This window comes from Tetrao urogallus (assembly GCF_951394365.1).
Source record: "Tetrao urogallus genome assembly, chromosome: 1".
Classification (NCBI taxonomy): domain Eukaryota; kingdom Metazoa; phylum Chordata; class Aves; order Galliformes; family Phasianidae; genus Tetrao; species Tetrao urogallus.
The window spans coordinates 1,185,320-1,205,025 of record NC_136813.1 but is presented as its reverse complement, the minus strand read 5'-3'; the positions used below and the strand labels follow the sequence as shown (position 1 = coordinate 1,205,025).

Here is a 19,706-nt window from a genome sequence, read left to right as displayed (position 1 = left end):
AGCTCTGTGCACAGCAGTCCCTCCTTTTAGGCTCCAGGCATTTGTGTGAAGAGCATTTTCCTTTGCAGGAGCTTTGAATTTTATGCACACGTTGGCCACGGTGTAGAAGACAGTTACCGAGTGAAGATAGCTCTATTTCTCATAGTGATCTGTTTAATTTCCCTGCTTTCTCTCAGTTTTAAGGCTGTATTCAGATCTTTGTGTCTAGGATTAATTTGACTTGGCACACTGCGCTGTCTGTCTCCCAGGAGCAGCTGATTATTTACAATGAATTTCTTTTTCCTCTTCTCCCTACGGCTTGTAGCGAAGAATTTGCTCTACCTGACTGCAGATAATACCCAAAGAGCAGAAGTATTTTCAGAATGAGTGGCAGAGGTACCTGTAATGGAGGAAAGCACCTTACCATGAGTCCTGAGCTGCTGTTTAGAGGGGCATCGCGAGCTCACAGCTGAAATGGAATGGTTTTAAAGTGAGACAGGGGAGGTTTGGGTTGGATGTGAGGAGGAAGTTTTGGAGGCAGAGGGTGGTGAGGCAGTGGCACAGGTTGCCCAAGGAGGCTGTGGATGCCCCATCCTTGCAAGCATTGGAGGCCAGGCTGGATGTGGCTCTGGGCAGCCTGGGCTGCTGGTTGGCGACCTGCACACAGCAGGGCTTGGAGCTGGATGAGCGCTGTGCTCCTGTGCAACCCAGGCCATTCTATGATTCTATCATTCTGTGATGAAATAACACTGGATGCTGAGTGCTGGCACTGCCTGTACAGCTGTACAGCATTGGTGTGGTCGTATGGGAGGGAACTGGGGCTGGAGAGCTTATGGGGAGAAGACTCATAATTGGATGTCTGTTAGAGCAGGCGTGCTTTGGTCCCCCTTTAATAAACAGCGTTTAAAATCTGTTTTTATATTAAAAGTGCTTTTTGTTTCTCTGTGTACATATTTGTTTTTGTATACTCAGAAAAAAAGAGCAGTAATAATACAGTATTTTTTCTGAATGAAAGAACAGGATTTGTAGTGAGATCTGCAGTGTACAGCTGTGTAATTACAGCTGCTGGTGGTATTCTGATATGCACAAATCTTTCTAATATGCAGAAACAAGCCCCAAAACAATACCACGGCCTGAAGGTGTTTGTTAATTAAAGTATAAAATGTCGCTTGTTTCTTTGTTAGCCATACTTGTGCCTGCGTTTTTAAGTCTCTCATTAGTTCCATGAATGCAGTTGAGCATCCAAACAATCCTGTGGCACTGGGCAGCCTGGTCTGGTGGCTGGGGACCCTGCACACAGCAGGGGGTTGAAACTAGATGATCGTTGTGGTGCTTTTCAACGCAGGCATTCTGTGATTCTATGATCCTGTCGTTGAAGGATTCAGGGAGCTGCACAGGGCAGCAGCAGAGGGTGTTCCTGAGCTCCTCCCACCCCGAGCTGCAGGCAGTGCTGGCAGTGGTGAGGCTGAGAGGAACCAAAAAAGTGTCAGGAGTGAAGATGTACGGTAAGCACAGATGGAAGGAGCCAGAGCCAGAAAGGAGACAAAAGGGTTGGGGCTGGAATTTTGTTTCTGCTGAAAGAAGAAGTGAATGGAGAAGGGCTGCGGAACAGCATAGAAAATGAGATGATGGAAACGGCCGATCCAGGTCTGTGTTGGCAGGCCAAGGTGAGGAGTTGGAGGTGGGTGAGAAGGGGGGAACTGCTGAGCTGCAAAGTGTCAGAAGTTGGAGGGGGAAAGAAAAGGAAAAAAAGTGAAATGTGAGACGCGTGTTGAGGAGATTGAGTGGATTGTTGGTGTTGGGAATGCAAATGCAGAACTGCTGGGACAGGGACGGGGTGGTGAGAGGAGGGAGGCTGAGGTGAGATGCATCCCAGGTGAGAGCTCCTATGTGGGCCTTGGGAATGGAAGACAGCAGTGCTGAAGGACAAGGAACAACTGAGAGCGAGCAAGCGTGCAAAGAGAAAGAGATGAAAGGTATTTGGAAGGTCTATAGAGGGTAGAGGAACCAGCAGGGGGGTTGAACCTGCAGGAGCTTCAGAAAAGGGGGAAAAGCAATGGAGCTGATGGGAGTGCAAAGTGCCTGAGAGCTGGGGAGGAAGGAGGAGTGTGGAACTGTATGCAATGGCCAAATAATCACAGCTTAATTACAGCCAGGAGAGCCGTAATGAAGGCAGCATACATGTGATGAACGTATGTTCAGCCTTCACTCAGCGCTTCTGTCTGTCAACTCTTGTCAGTGAGGAATGGCAGCAGTAACATCGGTTATGTAAGCAGGGTTTTATCAATCTCTTTAAAGCAGGCAGGAGCTGCCAGGAAACTGCTTTGAATTAAAGATCAGCGTGAAGTCTTTCAGTTGTCGTCATCCTGATGGAGAGGAGGTCATAGAATGACAGAATGGCCTGGGTTGCAAAGGAGCACACGCTCATCCAGCTCCAAGCCCTGCTGTGTGCAGGTCGCCAACCAGCAGCCCAGGCTGCCCAGAGCCACATCCAGCCTGGCCTTGAATGCCTGCAGGGATGGATGGGGCATCCACAGCCTCCTTGGGCAACCTGTTCTATTGAATAGGTTTAGATAACAACAGCTGGCTTGAACCAGGTGGAGGGTTGTATTTGAAGTGCTGTCTTAGTGCTTGCTAGGAATAAAGTATGAATTCCATACTAACACAAGGAAGAACCTCACTGTCAGAGTGACGCAGCATGGGAACAGACAGCCTGGAGAGGTGGTGGAGTGTTCTCTATGGAGATACTGAAGACCCGTCTGGATGCCAGCCTGTGTGACCTGCTGTAAGGATCTGCTTTGGCAGGGCTTGGGCTCGGTGGTCTCTAGATGTCCCTTCTCTTTGTTAGGATGAGGGGAATGGTTTTAAAGTGAGACAGAGGAGGTTTAGGTTGGATGTGAGGAGGAAGTTTTAGAGGCAGAGGGTGATGAGGCAGTGGCACAGGTTGCCCAAGGAGGCTGTGGATGCCCCATCCATCCCTGCAGGCATTGGAGGCCAGGCTGGATGTGGCTCTGGGCAGCCTGGGCTGCTGCTTGGCGACCTGCACACAGCAGGGCTTGGAGCTGGATGAGCGCTGTGCTCCTCTACAACCCAGGCCGTTCTGTGATCGTATGATTGCATTCTGTGATCCTTCCAACCCCTGCCATTCTGTGATACATATCTTTACACCAGTTTAAATTGTGGTTTTAGGTGCTGTGTTTCAGTAAAACACACCTCAGTCGAAACTCATTGAAGCTGAAGCAAATGCGTGGAGTTCACGCTTGGGTTCCGTGTTTGTTTTTTAACTACTGAATGATGGAGAGGCAGAACTGGGAAAAACAAAACCAAAAACGAAACAGCACAAACCCTCCATTAGCATAACATCCTGCTGGAATTTGGGCTCCCACATGGTTTGCTGGGTGACTTGCCCCTGTTTCCTGGCCCCGCAGGGCCGTTCCCAGTTAGGTGGCGCATTACAAGCAGAGCAGAGTCCCCACCTTCCACCAGCTTTGTGCCGTGATAGAATACGAAGGAAAGCTCAGAATAGCTGTGAGTGAAGAATACATTTCCTGGGCTGTGAACTCTGGGTCTGACCCCTACCAGCCGCGCTCCGCTATGAAATCCCATTGCAGCGCAAGCATCGGTCGGACGCGGGGCTGCGCTGCCGCCTCCATCCTCATTCCTTCCCTTCTTTCTCTGGGTTTGTTTTCCACATGACTGGGAAACAATCGCTCCTTCCACGCGGAGGCCTTCTCCCATTCCTGGGAAAATGGCAGGGAATGGCAAACATTTGCATAATCGTCTTTGGTGCTATTGTGGGCGGGCTCCGGGCGGGCGCTGGGCTGCAGAGCGGCCACCTGTCCCCAACAAATGGACTTCGCCTTTGTGTCGCCTTATCTGCTTTTCCACCCTGTTATTTTTTGCCTAATGAATAACTCGATTAAAAGATGATAAAAGCCATCGTTCGGGCCGTGTTTGCCCTAGGTTTAAATCAGCCTTCGGGGACGAGGGGGAGAGAATTTCCTCTCTGGGTGTCAGCACAGCTCTATTTCCAGGCGGCTCCGCCGTCGTTTTATCACCGCCTTTGTGAAATTATCCTCATGAATATTAATTGAGGGTGTGGGAATCAAAACCCCGAACCTCACAACGAATTGCATTCATCCTCTTAGAAATGGTAAATTAAGTGTTGCCTGATGTTTTCTAATGGTCCGCCTCACCTCCGCGCTTGGGTCCAGGGGCAGGAGAGGACGCGAGGATCCCTGCACTCCCCTGTGCCTGCCTCTGACTTCTGTGTGTACAGCTGTTGTGTCCTCACCCTTTGTACCCTGGGACCAAAGGCAGTGAATGAGTTCCAGCTTCCAGAAGCTCATTCCTTCGGGTGCCTTCGGTGCTTTGCACAGCTGTGGGGTGGGGTGGCACAGCCCAGTGCCACCAGTTCCAGCACATCAACCTTTGCACGGAGAGGTGTCTCGTGGACGAGGCCGAGTTTCGATTGGTGCCATATTGCAGAGCAAAGCAAACCCTTCAGTCCTTTGATTTTGGCCATAAAGCGTTAGTGTAAACTAAGCTCCTGTAAGGAGGTGGCCGTGCTGCTTTTTATTGCTTCCATACTTTTCCCTCTTTCTGCGGGGTCATTGAAGAGCAGAGGCCAAAGTCGGGTGAAGTGCTGGTGAGTGAGCTGTGAGGAGGAAGGGACATCAGTTTTCATCCCTTGCCTTTCTTTCTTTCCCTAGCAATGATGCTTTGAGTCCTAGAACATACTTTTATTACTTTAATGGCTATTACTGCTATCAGTATCTCTTCTGAAGCCCTGTCCAGTGCCCTTCATGCAGTGCTGTTGTTCACATGCACGTTTACCTGCGTGCAGCAGAGCTGGCTGCTCCCACCAATCCCCAGTTCTGCAGCCATTTCAGGAGTGTTGCACTTCTCCCTTCCCAGGTGAGCTGTTGGCTGTAGCAGCAGGCAGCTGAACTGTGTTGAGCTGTGCTCTGAGGGCCGTCCACACGGCCTGGCTGCTCCAGCCCTCCAACATAGAATCACAGAATGATAGAATGAAAGACAGCCTTGACTTAAGGTACCCAGATGCCTTGAGGTTCCGTGTGTACTGCTGGGGAAGTGCTGCTGAAGACAGCCGAAGGTTCCCCAAACCTCCCTTACATTTTTCATAGTGTGAATATTTGTTTGACACGTCAGTTTTAAAACACAGTAAAACCGGGAGCTGTATATTGGTACTTCTGAAGGCGAGGTTAGGAATGAAGGTGTCTCCTCAAACATTTATTTTGACATATAAATGTTTCATTTATGACCTGCGAGATATAAGAGGGCAGCTGTCCCAGATAAGTGCTGCTAAAAATCGTTAGGTGGTTTCCTCGTTAAATGCTGCTGTACTTTAACTCGCAGGTTGAAGGTTCCTGGCAGCGCCATTTGACTTCTGAGCTCAGCTGAAAGACCAAAGAAACGTCTGAAAAGAAAAGTGCAGAAATTTGAGCCAAGTAATTGCCAGCACTGCTGACTGATGGAAAACGAAGTGAGAAATGTGGAGATGTGGAAAGGAATCATAGAATAACAGAATGGCCTGGGTTGCAAAGGAGCACAACGTTCATCCAGTTCAGTCAATTCAGCTCTGGAAGCACCATAGGCAGCAGGCAGGTGGCACAGGTTGGGTTTTGTTGGTGTTTCTCATCCATTCTCTTCCAAAGGCAATTTTAAATGCTAAAGACTGAAGGCATTTGTTGGTCACTGTAGCTGGGAGAGATTTAAGATGATCAGAGGGCTGGAGCAGCTCTGCTGTGAGGAAGGATTGAGGGCTTGTTTGGCTTGGAGAAGAGAAGGCTGCAGGGAGACCTGATGGTGGCCTTCAGTGCTTGAAGGGAGCGGATAAACAGGAGGGGAAACGGCTGTGTGTGAGGGTGGGTGGTGACAGGCCAAGGGGAATGGCTTGAAAGTGAGGCAGGGGAGGTTTGGGTTGGATGTGAGGAGGAAGTTTTGGAGGCAGAGGGTGGTGAGGCAGTGGCACAGGTTGCCCAAGGAGGCTGTGGATGCCCCATCCATCCCTGCAGGCATTGGAGGCCAGGCTGGATGTGGCTCTGGGCAGCCTGGGCTGCTGCTTGGCGACCTGCACACAGCAGGGCTTGGAGCTGGATGAGCATTGAGCTCCTTTGCAACCCAGGCCATTCTGTGATTCTATGATTTATGACTGGGGGCCAGGTTGGCTGGGAGCCCCAGAGCAGGACTGGCTCTGTGCTGAGCAGTGGGTGTGGAAGAGAAATCATACTGAAGTACCTGACCATGCAGTCAGTTTTGCATCAACTTAGATACATTTGGGAGGCATTTAGCAAAAAAAGCCCTTAAAAATAACCTGGAATGGCTTTGAATGGCAGCATATTTCTAGTGTAGCAATATGCAGTGTATCATTTAGGAAGCAGAAATAACTCAGGCAGATGAGCGCTTAGCTGAACTCGGTCTTTTTGACTGGTTTTGTTCTAATTTGCAGCGTGCTCAGAGTTGCAAGCATCTGTTGTGTGGTTATGGGCACAGTGCCTCATTGTAAAGGTGACAGTTGTTGTGACTTACTGAAATCTTCCATTTGAGGAGACTGCCTTGTTAGGCACCATAAACTCATGGTCAGAAAAACCGAGTTAGATTTCTTCCGGCTCCTGATACCTATGGCTGGAAATGCAAACCTTTGCATTTTCTGCTGCTATGCAGGCAGCTTTTGTCTTATATGAAATGTGGAGGTTGGTGGCTTTGCATGCAGTGGGGGAGTTGGAGCTTCATCATCCTTGAGGTCCCTTCCAACCCAAGCCATTCTATGATTCTGTGATGATTCTGTGATATTGGAGAGTTGGTGGGATGTCTGCTGTTAATTTAAGGTGTCAGCTGGAAGGGTGGTGGGAAGGTGGTGGGAGATCAGAAGCCATCAAAGGTGAAGAAAAGAATTAGGTTGTGAGTTGAGGCTGAAGGAATAGGGATGTATTTAGTATAGAGCATAAGGAGGTCTTGAAACACCCCAGGAATGGTGACCCCCCATTCTGGGCAGCTGTGCCAGTGCCCAGCTGCTCTTTTGGATAATAAAGCTTTTCTTATATCCCACCTGAAATGACCTGACCTGAGTGGGTCGTTCCTTGATGGCACACACTGCCATGTGAGGGGCATTTTGTTTTCCCTATGGAGGAGCTCCCTCACAGCCCTTCTGCCACACAAGGAGCTGCTGGTGGGCTTTTGGCCATTCATCCCTTCTGGGGGTTAAATGGAGGAAGCTGTCCCAAACTCCAGCAGCAAGGTAAGAATTGAGGAGCGTGTCTGTGCTTACAGGTTTTCATTTTTATTTAAATGAACAAAAAATCCAATGGAGGAAGGGGATTTGGCCTTCACGTGTCCAAATCCAGCTGTGAGTGCCACAGGTGATGCTTACGGTCAGTGCCAGGGGTCGTTTTGCTGCTGTACATTAATGTTTCACCTTTCCCTGTCTTGCCTTTCCCATTTTACCAAAAACAAGGAGTAGAGCTTGGAAAGGGAGTCCGAGTGAAAGGCTGAGATGCGTTGGTGGCACATTGTGTCCTCTCTTGGCCAGGAGGTGTCTAAAGGCAGGACACAAAAAGGTGGGAGAAGCCACGTCAGTGGAGATGCAGCTTGGCATCAGCTCAGCAGCCTTTTAGCAGCGTCCCAGGAGGGTTTCCACCTGGTGCTGCAGCACCATGAAACCTATTTTATCCATCATTGAGCCCGATTAAAGGCATTACAGATGAGCACTGCCAGCACTTGTGAGCCCTCCGGGATGAGCAGAGAATGATAGAATGACAGCATGGCCTGGGTTGCAAAGGAGCACAGCGCTCATCCAGCTCCAAGCCTTGCTGTGTGCAGGTCGCCAACCAGCAGCCCAGGCTGCCCAGAGCCACATCCAGCCTGGCCTTGAATGCCTGCAGGGATGGATGGGGCATCCACAGCCTCCTTGGGCAACCTGTGCCACTGCCTCACCACCCTCTGCCTCCAAAACTTCCTCCTCACATCCAACCCAAACCTCCCCTGGCTCACTTTCAAGCCATTCCCCTTGTCCTGTCACCACCCACCCTCACACACAGCCGTTCCCCCTCCTGTTTATCCGCTCCCTTCAAGCACTGAAGGCCACCATGAGGTCTCCCTGCAGCCTTCTCTTCTCCAAGCCAAACAAGCCCACTTCCCTCAGCCTTTCCTCACAGCAGAGCTGCTCCAGCCCTCTCTGTCTTAAACATGCCCTGGGTGTTGTGTGCAATCCCTGCACTGAGCCTGTTCTGAGCAGAGCTTGCTCTCATTAAATCCTTAAAGGTTTTATTGGATCTAGCTCTGGTAAATAAAGTGCAGCTTGAAACAATTGCAGGGAGCTCCCAGTGTCTCAGTTGGGATTCAGCACTGAGCCTGAATCACACACGGGTGCACAGGAGCTGAGCCCCGCGCACACTGCACGCCTTCCCCCCCCACGCATTGCCTCAGCCCTGTCCAAATGTTTTGAAGAGTTTGTCAGCCCTGCAAAATACGCTTCGAGTCACTCTGCAAGCGTGGGGAAACACGTCTGGCTGATGGATGACGCTGGCAATGAGCTCCTGCTGTTTGGGTGAGTCAGCACTGCTGAGCTTCATCGGCTCGTGCAGCTTCCTAACGGTGGGAGAAGAGTTTGGGAGCATCACGGAAGGTGCCACAACGCCAGCATCTGCGGTGCCTTCTTTTGGCACAGCTGATTGTTTGCATTCTCCTAGTAGAAGTATTCTTCAAAATGTGGGATTCTCATTTAGCTTCTTGGCTTCTCTTTTTGGAGGACTCATCCTATGCGGCGCTTTCTCATGGTTCTCAGCCCCTCTTATTTGCCTACATCTAAAGATGTCATTTTAAAAAACACTGTTAGGCAAACCTGCAATTTGCCAGTGTGAGAGAAAGTCTCACTGTGACCCTGAGCTTTACTGGGGAAGAGCCAGCAGAACTGAAATCACAGAATGATAGAATGGCCTGGGTGGAAAAGGAGCATGATGCTCACCCAGCTCCAAGCCCTGCTGTGTGCAGGTCACCAACCAACAGACCAGGCTGCCCAGAGCCACATCCAGCCTGGCCTTGAATGCCTGCAGGGATGGGGCATCCAGAATCACAAATCATAGAATCACAGAATGGTTTGGGTTGGAAGGGAGCTCAAGGATCACGAAGCTCCAACCCCCCACCAATGCAGGGCCACCAACCTCCACATTTCATAGCAGCCCAGGCTGCCGAGGGCCCCATCCAACCTGAAGTGAAGCACTGTGACGCTGTGCAGCTCTCCTGGGGCGTTTTGCCAGAAGAGCTGTTATCAACCTGTATGGTTTTACTTTGCAAACACAGCCATGCCCAAAAGCTGTGCACAGCACGTGGTTGGAGCCGTGAGTGGCCATGGGTGTAAGTGGGGGAACACTTTCTGTTCTGTCACATTGGTGAGCGCTGCTTGGAAAAGTCTCTGCAGCAAACCAGGACTGTAGTGACTGCTCCAAGTCCTCTTTCTCTGAATTAAGTATGTGTGAGCATAGAGTTGTCTGGAGAGCTAAAGCTGGAAGGTGTCAATTGGTGGACTCTGCTCCAATGACCAAAAGATAATGAAAGCTTCTAAGTGATGTGAGCCCCTGCTGTTGGAAAAGCTGCACTAAATTTGTCTTGTGCAAAACTGTGTTACATCAGATAGTCTGCCCTGCTCTCTGCAATTCAGAAGAGGTTTCAGGTGCCCAGCTGTCATCAGCACCTCCTAATTTTTGCTAATAAACATAATGGGACTGCACTGAAAGTCATTGTTAAAGCGTCTTTTTAAAAGCCTCTTACTTCTATCAATTATCTTTTAATTTGAGACGTTTTTCTCTTCGCTGTCGCTACTCGCTGTCTGTCATCTGTTGGTATTACAGCTGATATCCCCGAGTTCATAGAATGAATCATAGAATGGCCTGGGTTGCAAAGGAGCTCAATGCTCATCCAGCTCCAAGCCCTGCTGTGTGCAGGTCGCCAACCAGCAGCCCAGGCTGCCCAGAGCCACATCCAGCCTGGCCTTGAATGCCTGCAGGGATGGGGCATCCACAGCCTCCTTGGGCAACCTGTGCCACTGCCTCACCACCCTCTGCCTCCAAAACTTCCTCCTAAAAGTTCTAAGAGTTTTTCCTTTCCTTTTCCTCCCCCAACCTCCACCAGCACCAGCTTCATGAGAAGACACCAACAAATGCCCCTCGATGCCCGTGGTGCTGGGGCACAGCCATAGGAGCTGCCACAAGGCCAAGATGAGAGCTCCGATGGCAATTCCTTTAAGCAGAACATCACATCAGCTGCTGGTGCTGTGGTTGGTGGGTCTGCACCATCCTCCTTCCCTTCTGTTCCTCTGTTGGATGTGCAGGGAGTTGTTCTGTAATGGGACTTGTTGTGATGTGGTGATATGGTGCGTTGAGAAGGGGAGAGAAGGCAGTGGCTCTGAGAAAGGTTGTCCTCAGGTGGGTTAAAGTTGGGTTTGGGGGTAACCATCTGTTTCCACTCTTACACATTTGCTCTTCCTAAATCCTCCAAAATGGGTGAGCAACAGATGAGTTAGGAGTCACCATCGTGGTGTGTTCAAGGCCAGGTTGGATGGGGCCTGGGCAGCCTGAGCTGCTATGAAATGTGGAGGTTGGTGGCCCTGCCTGTGGTGGGGGGTTGGAGCTTCGTGATCCTTGAGCTCCCTTTTAAGCCATTCTGTGGTTCTGTGGTGGATAGAGTCACATCCAGCTGGTCGTGAGTGGTGGGTGCAGGTCCTGCAGCCTGTGCTGTTTGGTGCCTCTGTTGATCTTATAAGGGCACTGAGTGCACCCTCAGTACGTTTACAGAGGACACCATGATGGGAGGAAGTGCTGATCTGCGTGGGGGTAGGAAGGCCCTACTGAGGGATCTGGACAGGCTGATTGCCAGGCTGAGTCCTGCACTTTGGCAACGACAAACCCAGGCAGTTCTGCAGGTGTGGAGCATCGGCTGGAAAGGATCTGGGGCTGAGCATGTGCCAGCAGTGTGCCCAGATGGCCAAAAGGCCTACAGCATCCTGGCTGTGTCAGCAGCAGTGCGGGCAACAGAGCAGGAGGTGCCCATCCCTCTGTATGGCACTGCTGGGGCTGCATCACAGTGCTGAGCTCAGCGATGGGCCCTCACTGCCAGAAGGACATGGAGTGTGTGCAGAGGTAGGATGGAGCTGTGAGGGATGTGCAGCACAGCGCTGTGGGAGCAGCTATGGGGATGGGATGGGATGGGATGGGATGGGATGGGATGGGGCAGTGTGTTATGCATCTTCAAACAGTTCTGCTGCCTGGATTTCTCTCGTTGCCCTGCACTGAGCTGCCACCACCCCCAGCCCTCTGCGTGTGCATCTTGGGGTGGAACTGGGCAGCCCTCGGCCAGGCCAGAGGCCGCACAGCATCCCAGCAGCAGCCCCACAGTGGCACTTTGTCTGAGGCGGCCGAACAAGAAGCCCTATTGAGGGAGGAACAAGGAGGATCTTATCCTAAAAAAGTCACAGTCAGCATCAAGTTTAAGAAAGCAAATCTCCTCAGTCTCATTGAAAGTCACACGTTTGCCTACAGCAGCTCTGTGCGAAATGTAAACATTTGGTTTATCAGTTTTCATGAAGGATTCCCAAGTGATGCAGCATCTCCCAGGCAGGGCTGCAGCCCTCTGCTCTGTTCCATTGATGGCTGCGGGGCGTTCCTTGGGGGAAATGCACAGCCCAGCTTGCACAATCGCAGCAGTTCTGTGCTGACAGTGTGAGTAGTTGGGTTCCTGTGGCCAAAAAGGGTTTTATAGATCCACATGGTGAATTTTGTGCCATTAAATGTGGCATGGATTGTCCTCAGCTGCCAGCAGATGTTGTCATAGAATCACAGGGTCGTGAAGATTGGAAGAGACCAAATGGCAGCAGCTCCCAGGTGGAGGGGAAGGGAAGGGAAGGGAAGGGAAGGGAAGGGAAGGGAAGGGAAGGGAAGGGAAGGGAAGGGAAGGGAAGGGAAGGGAAGGGAAGGGAAGGGAAGGGAAGGGAAGGGAAGGGAAGGGAAGGGAAGGGAAGGGAAGGGAAGGGAAGGGAAGGGAAGGGAAGGGAAGGGAAGGGAAGGGAAGGGAAGGGAAGGGAAGGGAAGGGAAGGGAAGGGAAGGAGAAGAAAGGGAGGAAGGAAGGAAGGAAAGGAGGGAGAAGAGGAGGGAGGGAGTAGGGGATGATAGTAGCACATAGTCTGAGATGAGCAAGCAGTCTGGTACTGTTTAAGGTGCTTCACAGGATTTTCTGTAAGGAAAACTTCAGAGTGGATGAAGGGTGTCTGAGCTGAGCTGCGCTGTGGGCAGCACTGGGGGAACTGGGCAGGGCAGTGGGAAACCCATGGCCACAAACTCACAGAGCAGTGTTATTCCTTCACACTGGTGCTGACTCAAGGTGCTGGCATTGAGCCATTCAGCATCAAACTCCTGTGCTAAGTCTTGTTTATGTGTCTGCCCGCAAGGATGGAACTGAAATGAAGATTTTATTAGAGCATCTTCACCTGGTTGTTGCTGGAGGTGCTGTGGAGGAGCATGGTCCCAATGCTCTGTGCAAGTGGTGTCTGCCCGGTGCAGACACCAGTTGTTGGGTTCCTGTGGCCAAAAAGGGTTTTATGAATCCACACGGTGAGTTTTGTGCCATTAGATGAGGCACAGATTGTGCCACAGCAGCCATCCCTGCCTGCATTGCAGCTCAGTGTTCTGCTCTCCAAAGTTATCCATTTTTTGAGGTTTGCACAGTGCAGTGCGGAGGCTGAGCAGCATAATGAGCATTAAAAACTGAAGCGCTTTCTCCGACCTCTCGTCTGTTGTTGCTCTTCCATGCAAGGTTTCCATTCTGTGAGCAGCAGCTTCGTGAATTCCCTGCGGAACAAGCAGAGCTGCCCATCTGCATCCAGGGGCAAACAGCCAGCCTCATCTCATTGCTGCTGGGAGCTGTATTAATGCATCTCAAGAGGGACTTAAAAATGTAAAAAAGAATACAGATAATCCCACGTTGTATTTGTCTGTTAAAGAATTGCTTCTTTACAGTCCTGATGACCCGTTGCTGGTAGAAGAGCAGAAATGGTTTCTTAGGCACTTTTATTTTAACATGTTTCTCCTCCTTTCTACAGAGCATTCAGAAGCTGGCTAGCCAGTACTTGAAGAAGGACTGGCTGGGGATGAAAGCTGATGAACGAGCTGATTATAGGTAATGTAACAGCGGGATATCTCCAAACAGCCATCCTTATCTAGTCAATTTCTGTCATTATTTTTCCCAACAATGAAACGCTGCTCTTCTGTCGTTGAAACGATTTGTTTGCATTGATGTTAAAAAGAAAGCTTTGTTTTCTTCTCGAGTTTTGGAACAGTCTTAAATAACAGCTTGTAACGTGGATGATTTGGGGAGATTGGAAAAACAAATGGCACAGCCAGGTAACAGCCGTAATTGTGCACCTGCTTTGGGCATTAATGTTTGGGAAGCTGGTGAATGAGCAGATGTGTATTTTATGAAGCAGCTTGAAGGTTCAATAATAAGCACATGGGTTCCTCCTTAGGAAGAGGCAGAGGCACCGATGTGTGTGTGGGAGTGAGTTGTAAACAGGGAGGCCAGAAGTGTCCTCACCTCAGGTTCACTGGGAGGGAAGCCGGCTCAGAACACAGAAACCACACGACTTCATTGCTCAGAGCTTCCTGCCTTCGAATGGCTCCTCCTAAATATTTGACCAAAGTCATGAAGGATTTTGTCTTTGTAGTCGGATTGGATTGGGAGCTTTTGTGGTGGATTTTGGGCTGTGCACCACTCAGTGCAGCGCTGCGGCCGCATCTTTGCCCATAGGAATCGTGGGCAGCTGCCCCAAGATGTGTGAGCACAAAAATCAGAAGGCTGTGGATTTAGGAGAAACTGTCAGCATCTGAGCTCTGGTTCTGGCTGCTGCTTTCTCTAGGGTCTGCTCCGTGGGAGCAATGGGTTTGGCCACAAATAACTGCCACAAGCACTGAGAGGAGGTGAAAGCTCTTTGTTTTTGGGACGTTTGGTGAAGTGGTCCTGCAAAAAGGACTAGGTCATTGTGCTGGATCAGCACTGTGATAGAACTGTGCTTTAGCTTGTTTTGAAAAGCTCTCCTTTGTGAAACGCGTGCACTGTCAGCATGAAGCCTGACTTCCATGTCCTCTTCCCACCACTGCTTCTGTTTCCTTCCTGCAGGAGCATGTACTCCGTTTGGAAATCACTCCTGGAAGGCACAATGCAGGTGGCCCAATCCCGACTCAACATCTGCGAGAACTATAAGAACTTGATTTCGGAACCAGCCAGGACTGTAAGGTGCTTCAAGGAACAGCAGCTGAAAAAGGTACATGTCCTTTCTTGGGGCTTTTTATTTAGGAAATGAGATGTATTTTATTGTGGCACTTCGAAAGAATCCCATCCCTGCAGGCATTCAAGGCCAGGCTGGATGTGGCTCTGGGCAGCCTGGGCTGCTGCTTGGCGACCTGCACACAGCAGGGCTTGGAGCTGGATGAGCACTGTGCTCCTTTGCAAGCCAGGCCATTCTGTCATTCTATCATTCTGTGATTCTAATGCAGCTGGACACTTCTCAGTCTCTTTGGATGTGTGTTCTAGGGGGAAATAGCTGTGTAGGAAGAGAGCTCTGAGCTGAGAGCTGAGAAACAAGCTCAGAAGTGAGAGCTTTAAGCACGGCACAGCATCGGTAGAAGCCATCTCTGCACATCTGACATCACACAGTGGCTGTCACAACAAATTGCTGTGGCAGTGACAGGTGTGAGTGGATCCCTGTTGGAATGGGTGCTGGCTTGAAGGAAGGCTCTTTTAAACCTGCAGGAATGAGTTGTGCTCAGCTCAAGATGCACAGCGCATGTCGATCCTCCTCGTCCTGCAAAGGCATTGCGAGTCACTGTTCCAGAAGTTGCTCTGATGGATCTCTTAATTCATTAAAATAAAGTGTCCTAGTTGAAGGACAAATGAAAGCTTGACTTGCATAAGAAAAATGTAATTTTCATCTTTGATAAGCAGATCTTTTATCTCCATCATACTGCTTACCACAGAAAGTGTTTGAGATAGAATGCCGTGCTCCATCAGTTTCCATGGGGCAAGAAGGTGCTTTGTAAAAATAATCAGGTGTTTAATGAGCCCTTGTCCTCCCCCTATCTTAATTATTTTGTGTTTGCTTGCTGTGGATTTTGCTGGAGCGAGGAGAAAAGCCTGGTGTTCAAGGAATGAGCTCAGTTCACAAAAAGCCACTGCTGCACCAACTGCAGGTTGCTGGGCGTTTTTGAAAATGATCTTTTGAAATGCACACTGTGTGGCTTCCAGGAAATGCAACATACAGAGGGAAATAGAAGTGCTGGTGGAAGACGTGTTGATGTCAGATATTGCTCATGGTTGTAGATGTTCTTTCCGTGTGTTACTGTTGAGCATTTGTTAACGTCACCTCTGTGTTTAATTAAGGAGGAAACCTGCGGTCAGGGTAAAAGACAAAAATGATCACCACCAACAAAATCCACACCATTTCAAATTTCTTTTTTTGCTAAAAACTGGTGAACCCTCAAAACAATGAACTTACTGCTCATAGAATCACCAAGCTTGGAAAAGACCTCCAAGATCATCCAGTCCAACTGTCCACCTGCCAGCAGTATTTCTCCACTAACCCATGTGCCTCCGTACAGCATCTGAACATTTCTTGAACACCTTCAGGGTTGGTGACCCCACCACCTCCCTGACAACCCATTCCAGTGCCTGACCACTCTGTGGGAGAAGAAATGTTTTATGTCCAACCTGAATCTTCCATACAGTCTCCCAGCCACTCTGCCCCACGCCTGCAGCACTGCCTGGGCTTGTTGTGGCTGAAGCACAGCACCCTGCCCTGGTTCTTGTTGAACTCCATCCCACTGACAGCCCACTGATCAGCCTGTCCACATCCCTCTGTAGGGCCTTCCTACCCCCAGGCAGATCAGCACTTCCCCCAATTCAGTGTCACCTGCAAACGTATTGAGGGTGCTCTCCGTGCCCTCCTCAGATCATCAGTTGGACCACAAGGACATTTTTTCTATGCTCTTGAAAGTCTATGTAATATTTGCTTTCTAGAGGAAAAATTACCTCTATTAATGTTGTTCCTTTATTGTGCTGGGGAATTGTATTTTTCTCCAAAGCTTTCCAGGCAACACCATAGCAATTCTGTAGTACCTTCATTTAGTAAATAATGTTCCGTTTCATTTTTCTGCGCAGGTGGCTGATGGTTCAGAGTTTGTGGGTTGGCAGTGGAAATGGGGACTTTATAGAAATGGGGAATTTCTAGAAATGACACAACTTCCCTTTTGCTTGCATTTCTGATCTGTTGGACAGATTGCTGCCATTATCAGGGCAGGACTTCTGGTGCAGAGATTCTGATAGCATCATACCTGGCGCTGTTCATTTTCCTTCACAACAAATGTAATGTTTCCTACACAGCAATCCACGTTTCTGTCAGTTTCCAAACAGATAAGTTATATATTATGCTGACCTCCATCCCGATAAAACCTAACTGGAATTTACACTTGGAGTCAATGCAGTCATGCTGGAATGTCCAACCACAGCCTGGATTCTGCTCAGAGTCTCCTTCCACCATTGCAGTGGGTTGAGTGACTTGATGTGCTGTCAACTTAGGGCCACTGAGATGAGCAGAGAGCTGGAGCAGCTCTGCTGTGAGGAAAGGCTGAGGGAACTGGGCTTGTTTGACTTGGAGAAGAGAAGGCTGCAGGGAGACCTGATAGTGGCCTTCAGTGGCTTTTAAAAAGACACTTTAACAATGACTTTCAGTGCAGTCCCATTATGTTTATTAGCAAAAATTAGGAGGTGCTGATGACAGCTGGGCACCTGAAACCTCTTCTGAATTGCAGAGAGCAGGGCAGACTATCTGATGTAACACAGTTTTGCACAAGACAAATTTAGTGCAGCTTTTCCAGCAGCAGGGGCTCACATCATTTAGAAGCTTTCATTATCTTTTGGTCATTGGAGCAGAGTCCACCAATTGACACCTTCCAGCTTTAGCTCTCCAGACAACTCTATGCTCACACATACTTAATTCAGAGAAAGAGGACTTGGAGCAGTCACTACAGTCCTGGTTTGCTGCAGAGACTTTTCCAAGCAGCGCACACCAATGTGACAGAACAGAAAGTGTTCCCCCACTTACACCCATGGCCACTCACGGCTCCAACCACGTGCTGTGCACAGCTTTTGGGCACGGCTGTGTTTGCAAAGTAAAACCATTCAGGTTGATAACAGCTCTTCTGGCAAAACGCCCCAGCAGAGCTGCACAGCGTCACAGTGCTTCACTTCAGGGTGGATGGGGCCCTCGGCAGCCTGGGCTGCTGTGAAATGTGGAGGTTGGTGGCCCTGCATGTGGCATGGGGGTGGAGATTCATGATCCTTGGGGTCTCTTCCAACTCTGGCCGTTCTGTCATTCTGTGATTCATCTACGGAAGAATTAAGATGGCTCCATATTAACCAAATTCGGAGAAGGCACTGGTGCTATTCAACACTGCACCTGCAGGCTCCTCAATGGAACCATTTGGCTTTATTTTCTATGTTTGGATTTTAGGTATTTACAAAGCATCCCCTAGTGACATGATGGCAGGGTGTGTTTAAGACAGACAGGGCTGGAGCAGCTCTCCTGTGGGGAAAGGTTAAGGAAACTGGGCTTGTTGAGCTTGGAGAAGAGAAGGCTGCAGGGAGACCTGATGGTGGCCTTCAGTGCTTGAAGGGAGTGGATAAACAGGAGGGGGAACGGCTGTGTGTGAGGGTGGGTGGTGACAGGACAAGGGGAATGGCTTGAAAGTGAGGCAGGGGAGGTTTGGGTTGGATGTGAGGAGGAAGTTTTGGAGGCAGAGGGTGGTGAGGCACTGGCACAGGTTGCCCAAGGAAGCTGTGGATGCCCCATCCATCCCTGCAGGCATTCAAGGCCAGGCTGGATGTGGCTCTGGGCAGCCTGGGCTGCTGCTTGGCGACCTGCACACAGCAGGGTTGGAGCTGGATGAGCGCTGTGCTCCTTTGCAGCCCAGGCCATGCTGTCATTCTGTGATTTTTTTCATCCAGCAACGTTATCAACAGGGGCTATCTGATATTTTGATTTTTGGATGCCAGCAGGAAGCTTAAGAGCTCCAAGTACTGATTGATGTAGCAAAACTCCACTTCTATTTAAATGATTTCCTCTGCCCAATAGATGCAGGTTGTTCTACCTTTCATTTTCTTCCCCTACACTCAAAGATCTCCAAAAAAGGCACAGTTTGCCCATGGAAGGCTCAGGGCTGGGGGCTGTGTGGTAGAGGTGGGACCGTGAGGCTGCTCTTGCAAGGACAGAATGGCAGCTGTGTCCCTAAAATGGCAGCCCGTGTTGTAGTCTGTGTTGCTGCAGCTCAGGAAGAATGCTGTGAGACGGCCCTCGTCTTGAGCTACGTTGGCTTAGAGAAGATGTTCACTCATCTCTTCATACACTGACAGTTCCCTTTTTTGGGGAGGTCATGCCTCCTTCCCCACACGTGTCTGAAATAGATAAAGGGTTTGGAGAATTGCTGATAAATTCAGTCTTTTTTTGCTGTTCCTTGGACTTCTCTGCTACTGTCTGCTTGTGTTGTTTTCATGGAAAGGGGTGGAATTATTTTGTACCTCTTCAGTGACCAAAGGTTTTCTTTTTGTATGACACTGATTTCCGATAGAACCCCATCAGAGCTCACTAATGTCAAGTTGTGCTCGGTTCTATTGCACTGTTTTCTTCTCCACATTAAGCTTTGTATTTCATTATAGATATTAGAGAAGAAAGGAGTGAGTGTTTCTCGTCTCACCTCTGCTGAATTGCCTTTGGATTTTTCCCCATTGTATTCCAGTCATTTCAACCCATTATCTCATCAAAAGCTTTCAGAACTTTTATGTTTAATTTGTGAGTTCTCATTGAATTTGGGTAGTTAAACAGCAGTTGAAGCAAAGGAACATGATTTGATGTTCAGATGGGCTTGAAAAGAAAGGCACAGATAATGGACCAGGGTTGACTTGGAGACAGCCTTGTGCAGCACGCGATGTAATGGAGAGCAGGAAAATGGTGACAGTGGTATTTGCATGCAAGCAATGCTCATGTTTTGTTTCCTGAACATTTCTTGCAGTATGTGGACCAGCTGACACGGATCCAAGCGGAGTTACAAGAGACAGTAAAAGATTTAGCTAAAGGCAAAAAGAAATATTTTGAGACTGAACAGATGGCTCAAGCGGTGCGGGAGAAAGCTGATATCGAGGCCAAGTATGTTTTTGTAATAGCATATGTATAAATAATTGCATGTGTATGAACCAGAGTTATCTTTGTGTTCCTCTTTACACCCGATATTCGTGTAGAAGAAAGATGATTGCTTTCAATAGGCTTTTGCCAGTTCATTTTCTTACCCCCTCTTGGAGGAGTGGGGATGGGCACCATTTCTGTTGAAGACAGAAAGTTGAGGCTTTGTTGCTGTGCCCCTTGACGTGCGCTGGAGGTCGATTCCTCTTGCCTCAGGAAAGCAAGCAGCTCGTGTTTAGAGTTTGGTTTGTACCATGGGAGTTTGCCTCACCATTGCTTGCAACTTGCTTTCTTTTATTTATTAAAAAGACGTCCTGCGTTGCTCTCAGATGAAGCTGTTTGTGAAACTGCACCAGCACAGCTTGGATGCAGTGGCTTGTTTGGCCTTGCTTTTGTAGGAAAGGTGTGAAACTCTAATCTCTTGGCTTTTTT

At 49.3% G+C, this 19,706-nt stretch overlaps 1 protein-coding gene across 1 annotated transcript in view; it reads left to right on the top strand.

The window, feature by feature from the left end:
• Positions 1–19,706, top strand: part of FCHSD2 (FCH and double SH3 domains 2) — a gene marked incomplete at both ends in the record, with an annotated part of 118,657 nt that overhangs the window by 40,748 nt on the left and 58,203 nt on the right. The window contains 3 exons of the mRNA XM_079544338.1: positions 13,092–13,168; positions 14,165–14,309; positions 19,108–19,241. Coding sequence (XP_079400464.1) covers positions 13,092–13,168; positions 14,165–14,309; positions 19,108–19,241 — 356 coding nt within the window. The remainder of the gene's footprint in view (positions 1–13,091; positions 13,169–14,164; positions 14,310–19,107; positions 19,242–19,706) is intronic.